Below are 9,827 nucleotides of genomic sequence, written 5' to 3'. Positions count from 1 at the left end.
TTGTTTAAGGGTATATACAGTATACAGTATTAACTTGACAACTGAAATGTAAAATCTATTTTCAAAAACAAAGATCCTTACTTGAATTGGGTTGTGAACATTTTTAACAAAAATTTGTTTGCAAAGGGATTTTACAGTATTATTTAGCTCTAAACACACCGTTAAACAAAAATAAGTAGTTCTACTGCGCAGGTGTTTTCTTGTGTTTGTCTTTTGGAAGCATCATTACATTTGTTGTCAATTTTATTCTTACAACATGTTCTTGTTTTGTATTTTGTTTTACTGCTGTAGATAAATTTCACCATTCGACAGAGCATTGTCAAGTTGTCTTCCTAATGTGGCTGCTTGCCCACTGTCTTTTTATTCTTCAAAAGACATTTCAGGATAAAAAAGAAACATTGACTAATATTATTTTTCAGAGGCTGATTTCTGCGATAATGAGTATTATCTGACATGATTTAGAAGTCAGAATATCATGTCTAAAAGATAACAATGAAACAAACTTCTAAGGTAGTTGATCTCCGTATGAAAAGAAAATTGAATAATCACATTCACCCTGATGGCCTCCCGTATCGTCAGTGTGTTTCCTCTCTGTTGATATATAAATGGTAAGGTCAATTCAAACCTTCAAGAGAAGTGGCCACACTGCAGACCTCCAACCGTCAGGCTGTGCTTTACCGCAATATGGTTTCCACCATGCTGTTCCTGCTGCTAGTCTTAGCTGCTTCTTCTGTTGCTTACTCTATGACATAAGTGCTTGGTATAGCTCTTTTTCTTCCTGTGCTTAAAGAGCAACAAGATCTCCCAGTGCCAAAAAGAAGCGAGTGTACTTCAGTCTGCTGTAGATGTAGGATCAGTCTCGGCTAAAGCACTGGGAAATCTTCAGTTCCATAGTTTCGAACTTGATATTCGCAGTCCATGTACTTCTGCTTGAGGCATGGTGTAACCAAGTCGCACTTGCCCACTCTGCTGAACTTAAAGAATCACTTTTAATTTTTCTTGTTTTCTATCTGAGGTGAGCTTTGTATTGTTAACCTTTATTTTACATTTATATATAACATAGCTGTTATTAATCTAAAAAGTATATCCCTAAATTTGTGTGAACGAGTCCTCAGATATTTAAAGGTACTGTATCATTGAATACCTTCTAAATTGAAGCTACAGTAAGTGCTTCTCTTCTGCATGTCAATGCTGCAGGATGACACTATAGAACATTTTTTAAAATATGTTAAACTGCATATGATGAGAGCAGGTAAATATTGGTATCCACTGTCACAGCCCACTGGGCATGCCATAACAGAATCTTTAAACCAGGCCGGTCCTGAACAGACCAAACAGGCTAAAATCAGCAGTCACCGCAACCACACAAACAAACCTAAACAAAACCTATGCTCCTCTTGAGATACTCACTAAACTGGCCCTGACTGTCATACCAGGAAACTGGTCTGCTTACTGGCTTCCAAACAATCTCTAGATTGGTCTCTCACTATGATCCTTCTCAAAACCTTCAGTGGTCTCAAATCTCTCTGAGACTTCCAAACATTGCTTAGAATCTCAAAACTCATGGTTTCTTGGTGAATCCCTCCCCCTCGGGCCAGGCTGCTCACAGAGGATCTGCTCTCTGGCCTCCAGTTGACAGACACACCCAACACAGCAGAAGTAGCCTCCACTTCCTCATTTTTAAACTGTCACCTGACCAATTGTCATGCAGCAACTGGTCAGGCAACTGCGCTCTCACACTATCAAAAGCAAATCTGTTTTTTTCATCCTCAGTAATGTATGGGAAAGAAACAAAGACTGTAAAGTTCTGTAAAGAACAACAAACTGAGCTCACCACAATCACGAAAGCATGAAACATGAGTGTATGAAGCGATTCTTTAAAACAGCAGGCTTGGACGAGATGTTGCCATATAGGGATCTGAATTTGAATTTTAATGAAAGGAACATGTAATTGACATAGATGATTTGTAAATATCTGTGTTTCCAGCCCTTACCTGCTAATTATTTGTGGAAAACATTAACATGGTATATATATATGGTTGTTTGTATAAACCAGGGGTCTCAAACTCAAATGAATGTGAGGGCCGCTTTAGATAAAATGAGCTAATCGGCGGGCCGCATTCGTACACATGCAAAATGCATCAAATATTAAAAACTTAATTGAAACTGAAATTTTTATGTGAAACACGTTGGTTAACTTTACTCAATGTCCTCGACATCATGTGAGGTTATTCCTGACGTTCTTCATTCTGGCTGCTTTGTTGACAGCGTTTTGCAGAGACCAGAACGTCAACATTAGGCCTAATAACCCGTGAAGTAGCCAATCGCGATGTTGCTCATAAATGTTCGTCAGTGAGTCTTGACTGTAAAACTGATTTGTTAATCTTCATTGACAAGAAAAACTGTTTGCATACGTACTGTACGTACTGCCAATCATTGGTATGATTCTAGCAGACGCCGAGACTAACCTCGGAAACCTTTCTTTCTGTCTGTCTACTCTATTAACTAACAGCATTCTGTCAGCCAGCAATCAGGCAACAGAGACGTACACACCAGCTCCTCGGATTAACAAACTCACAAGGGCTGTGAATAGGACTCGTACGGTGGTTAAAGGTGGTTACAAGACATGGGACAAAACAGGAGTAAACAATTAACTACTATTTACATTAGGTTTCATAGTCACTATTTACATCAGCAGGATGGCCTCGTGGTCACTCTGCGGACCCACGGACCACCTCCCGGCTACAGCTCCCAGCCTGCACCGCGGCGCATGCACGAGCCGGGTGCGCCTCCGCTTCGTCACCGAGCGAGGGCGCTACAATATTTCCATGGCGATGATTGAAACAGGAAATGCATCTCTAGGACAGAAAAATGTATCAGATGACCACAGCGACCGAATTTTATTGGTAACTTTTTCTGTTGGTCCACGTGAGTCGTTGCGGGCCGCGTGTTTGAGACCCCTGGTATAAACTAACCTCGAGAAGTTCTGAGTTCACAAGACTCTCTGCTAAGTCACACAGCCGTCTTCTCTTTTAAGGAGAAACCTCTTCATTTTCAGCTGGAATTTTGAATGAGTCTTACAGTTTAATTGGTAGGAGGACTACACCAAGCCCTTCTTGCATTATGATTAATGATGCTGATGGTTGTATGCGCGTAATGAAGTTACTGCATGTTCTCAGGAGTCCCACCACAAGAGTCTTCTTCACTGGGCACTGCTTGTCTGCATGGCACTGAGCCAGACTCGGTCATGGTTGTATGCCAGCTGTTGGTTTTGACTCATGCATCCCTCATTGCATGCGCCTCATAACCGGTGTTTGCATTCTTTTTCCTCTCTCTTTCTCCTTGTTTTCTTTCCAGATGTTTCAGCCCATGATTTTGCTCGTCCTCGTTTTAGTTCTGTTCTCATCACTCTCTTACGCCACCGTGTTCAAGTTGTTTTTTCTCTTCACACTCTTCTTTGTCTTATAGTTTTGTTTTGTTCTGTTTTTCCAGTCGTCCTCTTCACCCGTTTTTTTTTGTGTTTCTTTATTTGCCCTCCCCCGGCCTTCGTTCTTTGTTTACCGATCGTCCATGCACCCCTGCCCCCTGCCCCCGCTCCTCCCCCACAGTCCGCACTGAGGGATCAGACGGAGGGGCGTCTAACACAGGAGTGTGACGTGGAGCCAGAGACCCAGAGCGGTCCTCTGGGTGCTGACCAAAGCAGGCGAACCGAAGGAGACAATAAGTGCCACAGGCCAGAGTGTTTAAGTATAGAGGTCAGTGCCTCATCACTCTTCCTTTAACGGTTTCAGAGTTCAGAATCACAAATCACAGTTTGGGAAAATCAGACACCAGGACCCTAAGTGCAGAAAAAGAGGTGTCAGTGGCAAAACGCAAGTGATCGTTTACACAATTAAGGCTTACTCTATTATTATGAAAAAAGTTTCACGTGGCCTATGATACCACCAAAAAGAGAGTTTATTTGTGGTGGTTTTATCTCAGTTTGATTGTGTGGTTCAGTTTCTATTCTATAAATTTGTTTCATCTTTGCGATTCATTGGTCCCATTAACTGATAAGAAATGTGACTGTGTTTTACCTTGAGCTGTTACTAGGTGTTAGCACAACGCCAAAGTTAATTTGCCCTAAACTGGCTGCACTTGCACTGCATTTTGGCTACCTTCATGCTGAAATACCTCCCAAAAAAATGTCACTCACATAATTAATGCAGAATAATGTTTTTTTCAATTAAAATAAAACTGACTTGTCCCTTATATAAAAAAAATACACAACAGCAAAGTCTCTGTGAGACAACGGGCTTCGCAGACCTGACAGGATTTAATCGGCCATGAAGGGACAATCAGACAGTCGGAAAGGCAGGAATTCAGCTCCGCTTTATCCCTTTCAGTTTGATTTCAGTTTCTCCTTCACAAAATCCTCTGCTCTTTCAGCCACTGCTTCTTATTGTAGATATTATGATTTGTGGATGTTTTGTTTTTCAGCTTATTTTTATTTGCTACTGGACTTCTTGAGGTCTTTTGGTGTCACTTCACTTTAAGGAAAAAAAAAATATTTCAAAATGATCACCGTCCTGCATTTTCAGATTGGTTTTACCCATCTAAATTGTGCCTACTTTCACAGCTGGCAGGATGTCTGTGTGGTTTGTTTTATTGCATTTTTGTAACTATCTGTGTGATAAAGATATCACTTTTGGTTATACGACATATTGGCTTTCATTTTTTTCTTCCAAAAACATTACAAAGTGGTGGGCGAATAGTACACAATTTTGCTGAGAGTTTATCTTTGTTGCATAGGTCTATCTATGTGCAGCAACTGAATCTAAATGATAAGTATTTATTTTTTATAGCTGTATTGCTCCATCAGATACATCACTGCTTAAGTATCTGAATTTCTGCTGGTAGATGAAACAAGTTTTATCCAAGGATTCTTGTGTCACTACCCAGCCTATCCAAACGAGATGCTGGCTTGATTTAGTACTGCATGTGTACTGTACAGTACCAAACGTATGTGCCATCAATTCTAGATTTAAAGCAACAATTAGAGGTTAATTCCACACTGAAATGTTAAAAGAAAGAGTAGAGTAAAAAACACAGCCTAGTGAGTTTCAAGCAAACAGTGAACATGCACAGAGAATGGGTGAAAAGGGGATAATTTAGGAAAGAATACAGAGAACTGTAGCAGTTGAGTCATTTGAATAAAAGCATAAATTAAAATGTTAACTCCTCCACAGTGACATTGAAAGGCTTTTCTTACTCTTGGTAGTTTGCTGACAGTGCATTGTTCATGTCAAACAAATTTTGTTTAATAAAATATAAAAAATTCAAATGTTAAACAATTAATATGTTTTTGGTGTAGTGTTGTATAAGTTACCTATTTTAAAGTAAAAGAATATATCCCAGAATTTATAGCAACTGACCTCACAACTTGATTTGGTGAGTTCTGAAAAGAGTATGTCAATGGACATTTCTGTAGTTGATAATAAAGTTAAATGTTAAGCAACATGTCCAAAAGAAATTGCCAACAAAACAGAATTCACAACTATGGGAAATTTTAAGTAAATAATAATAAATAATCTAAATAATAATTTAAAAAATCCAGTTATTTTTATTGACATTTTACCTCAGTTAGCTTAATGAAACTGTTATCCTCTGAAGCACAATGTATATTTCTCTTGATCCAGAAGCCTGTGAGTAACCTTCAGAGTCTGAAGTAATTGAGACAAATTTGAAAATCTGGGACAGTCTACCAGATTTGGCTGAGCGACTAAGTGCTGGTTCTATTAAGCCTAAAGGTTTATAAAGGATTACTTCACATTAAATGTAATTAACATGGATTCAAGGAAAGATATACACACGGTGCCTTGCAGATCTACTTACAGCCTTCCAATGATGTCCCGTTTTATTGAATTGCAAATGATGTATACCTGTTTATTAAAGTGAATATTGTTAATCAAAATTTAAATACTCAAACAGGGACACTTTTCTGGGTGAGAATAGTTCCTGAAACTAAAAGAGGCAATAAGTTAAAAGAGGACAGGCTGGGTTTTTGCCCAATGCCCAAGTTACTAATTTCCTCTGAAGCACTCATGTTCGCAAGAAATCGATTCTGCTGTATCACAGAAAATAGAAAGCAGAGTGTAGCAAGAAGCAGAGAGTTATAGTTATTTGTCAGTGGGCAACATGATAAAAATAGACTCTATATTTGTAAAGGAACAATGCCATTTAACATATTATCACCACTCTTCGCTCTCACACACCTGGAGAAAGCTCTATAGCTGAAACATTGCTTCTCCTTGCTGTTTTTCAGTGTGGAATTAACCTTTATGTAACGCCTTGCAGCCAATGCATGCTGACACAGCTCCCACTCAAATGTCAGATTTTTCCTATTAAGTCATAAAGGAAGAACAACAGGTTGCACTGACTTTCCTAGCTGTGTGACCGTAACCCCATGAAGATCGAGTATACATTTGTACGGCAAATAATTAGGAATGCAAAAAGCAGAACATTGTTAACACTGTGTGACTGAGCGCCTCAAGTATGTACAGCTGTTATAGCCAGCAGGAGAGGAAATTTCCTGGGGAGAATGAGAGAAGTTTATAGCAAAATGCTAGCTGATGATATCCTTCATTGCATTTTAACGTGAAAAGATTAATTTACATTAAAAAAGTAAATTAAGCAATGTAATCAATTTGACCTCTTTAGTTGTGTTTCATAAGCATTACAAAATGTATCCCTATTTTTCATTGGTGTATTGGCTTTTCTGTTCTCCTTAATACATGCACGAACAGTAAAAAGTTTTGGGGGAAAATGCCACGCACTGTACTGTAAATGAAACTATTATTCATTGTAGAATAAGGTCTCATAAAATCCTGAAACACTTTGGAACTTCAACTCCAAGTTCAATAAAACATTATATTAAATACTCCATAATATGTAGGTTTATTTCATAACTTTTGGATTTGATATTACCTTACCTATAGTCGTAGGTGGAAAGTCAGTGATGCGTTCAAGTCAGATGCCCCTGTGAAAAATGAATCTGTCCACCTCTAGTGCTAACACAAGCGTGGAGCCCGATCCCTGGCAGCATCAGTCCACACTGACAGTGGCCTCCTTCCATTCCATCTGTGGAGCAGCTGGCAGTGACATGGGCAGTGGCTGACCTTGGCTTACTCGTCTAACCCTTTTTATCCAGAACCTTCTCGGCTGCGTTATTCGGAAACAATAGAAATAGGAATAAGTCCAAGTCTTTGATCTCAGGCGGATATAAGGAATTTTATTGTGAAAATTTGCCGTGGGGAAAAAAACGTTGTGTTGGTGGATTTGAGGATTACTCACATTGGTCTTGCTGTAACAGCAAGCAGAAGCACAGATCTAAAAACACTGCACAATCATAACGCTGCCCAGTGATATTACTATGAAGGGAGCTTTTGAAAGCTGGCATTAATGGCCCTGCATGCCATCATTCTGCAGCTGGCTTAATGTCATCCCTTTCCTCTTATGTATACTGTGTGTTTTTCCATTACAAAATAATACACACATCTAGAATCCAGAGAAAAACACTATCCCTTTTACTAACTACTGATGAGCCAGCAGCTGAAGCTGATGTTCTAATTGTTGGGGTACACGATGATTGTAATAGAGTTTTTTGGGGTTTTTTGCATAAAAGCCAGCGGGGTTAGTGGCTGCCACTGTTAACCTATGGACATGATCCCAGTAACATCTCTGAATCCACAAACAGATCATAGGGTCGTCATATGCAGTTGACAAGGTATGAGTCAATTGTGAGTACTTTTTCTCAGCTGACAATATCATTGGACCTTAGTGATCAGATCAATTCTGAATGCCCAGGTGAGTGCAAAAGGGAGGCATAAAGTTACAATGTTTTCTTTGAGCATACCACAACCTTTTGTAATATTAATTTTATTATTGTACTGATAATAAGTACCTTATTAAAATTATAGTGGATCCTGCTGTCAATAGAATCTCCAAAAATAAGCTTCTTGAATATAATATTGCCTCTGGCACAAAAATCACTTCTGTTACAAGAACAGAAACACAGTCTTATAAGAAATTGAAAGAATTATCAGTCTGTGGTTAGCAGGGAACATCAAAATATGATCATAAAATACATTAAATACATTAAAATACAACTGCAGTTTTTGATAAGCATCTCATGTTGGTCTAAGATTCTGTTAACTCTGTTCTATTGATAGATTAACTCACACGATCGCCATGAATGAGATTCCTGTATTTTTGCATATGGAAAATACATAAGCAGCGTAGTGTACAGTTAATGGGAGTCATAGGAATTAAAAAAAAAACGTGGCGGACAAAATTTGCTGCAGCTGAAGTAAAAAAGTTAAAAAGTTCCCGTGCAGGTAACCTGTTGTCCTTCCCTCGGGGGTTAGCTCAGGGATGCCCCTGTTGTATCGGAGGCTGGCAGTCCAGTGAGAGAGATCCAGGCCCGACTGGAGCAGGAGAGGAGACTGCGGCAGGAGGAGCAGGACGTCAACGCCAGCCGCATCCTGCAGGTACCGCCGCCCTCCCGCCGCCTCAGGCAGACACCGCAGTCAGCGAGACACGGGCGTTGCCGACGGCGCGTTCCTCAGGGCAGCCGCGGCACCTCCCCGTCCCGGTGCTCTCTCGCGCGCTTTGAGCAATTGAGGCCGTTTTCTCCGAGAGGCGAAAAACTCTGAGCGGAACCACCCCTTGGCACGCGGCACGAGGGCCGGGCTCCGTACAGCGGCTCTCACAGCGGCCCAGCCCAGCCCTGTAGAAGTCGGGTCGGGTCAGGGGCAGGAGAAACAGTGACGGTCCCGCTTTCCCCCGCTGCCCAGCTGGAAGAGGAGCACCGGAAGGCCGTGCTGTGGAAGGAGAGCGAGCTCCAGGGCCTGCGCCTCCAGGGCAAGCTGCAGGAGAGGGCCTGGGCCCAGGAGAGCGGCCTTCTGCGGGAGGAGGTCCGGCTCTTCCGCCACCACACCTTCGTCTTCTACGTCAAGCTGCAGTGGCTGCTCAAGCACTGGAGACAGGGCAAGCCGCTCGACGAAGACGAGGAGGACGACCTCATGGAGGCGAGTGGCCCCGAGCACCCTGGGATTTGGGCTCCCATCCTCACTGCTTCACATGGTGTCAGGCATGAGCACACAAGGGATTGGATTTGAAAACTGTTCTATTATTATTATTATTATTATTATTTTGCCCTTTTCATATACGTGGTGGCTTTTCACCCACCCAGTATCCATCTCACATCACATAAGGTGGTCATTATTTTACAGTGGGTGCATATTTATTCTTATGTTTGTTTTGTATTGTTTATTCTTAGGCATAATTTGGCAAATAAAAAGGTTTATTGCCACATGTACAAGTACAGTACATTGGAATCCTTATTCCAGACAATCGCTCGGGACTTACACAGTACAGCAGAAGACACGGTGGAGCAGACGAAAACAAAGAGTGCCGACAGTTTACATTACAAACGTAATAAATTTTAACAACCAGAACACTAAATTTGTTGTGGAGAAGAATAAGTATGTAGTGGTGAAAAAAAAAGTAGAGTACAGATGTGTTTTGAGTCTGAGGCCCTGAGCTGTAGAGGACGTGCACTGCAGTGGGGTAGAAGCTGTTCTTGAGTCCAGTGGTCTGTGCTTTAACAGTGCGGTACCTCTTGCCAGAGCGCAGGGGGGAGAACAGTCTGTGGCCGGGATGGGATCCTGAATGATGGATTGGGCTTCATTGTGACAGTGGGTGGTGTGAATCTCACCGATTGATGGTAAATCACATCCATATTAGGAAATAAGTAAGAAAAAAAATATTAAAGCTAACATTTTCCC

At 41.0% G+C, this 9,827-nt stretch overlaps 1 protein-coding gene across 2 annotated transcripts in view; it reads left to right on the top strand.

The window, feature by feature from the left end:
- Nucleotides 1–9,827, top strand: part of mtcl1 (microtubule crosslinking factor 1) — a 77,481-nt gene that overhangs the window by 44,671 nt on the left and 22,983 nt on the right. Inside the window, exons 6-8 of one of the 2 annotated variants that reach the window (XM_088918376.1) lie at nucleotides 3,609–3,755; nucleotides 8,406–8,528; nucleotides 8,835–9,068. In XM_088918376.1, coding sequence (XP_088774502.1) covers nucleotides 3,609–3,755; nucleotides 8,406–8,528; nucleotides 8,835–9,068 — 504 coding nt within the window. The remainder of the gene's footprint in view (nucleotides 1–3,608; nucleotides 3,756–8,405; nucleotides 8,529–8,834; nucleotides 9,069–9,827) is intronic. The other variant, XM_088918377.1, reaches the window with a different exon arrangement.

This window comes from Atractosteus spatula, chromosome 6 (assembly GCF_055471065.1).
Source record: "Atractosteus spatula isolate fAtrSpa1 chromosome 6, fAtrSpa1.hap1, whole genome shotgun sequence".
Taxonomy (NCBI): Eukaryota; Metazoa; Chordata; class Actinopteri; order Semionotiformes; family Lepisosteidae; genus Atractosteus; species Atractosteus spatula.
The sequence above is the reverse complement of the archived record's forward strand: the minus strand, read 5'-3'. Positions and strand labels throughout refer to the sequence as shown.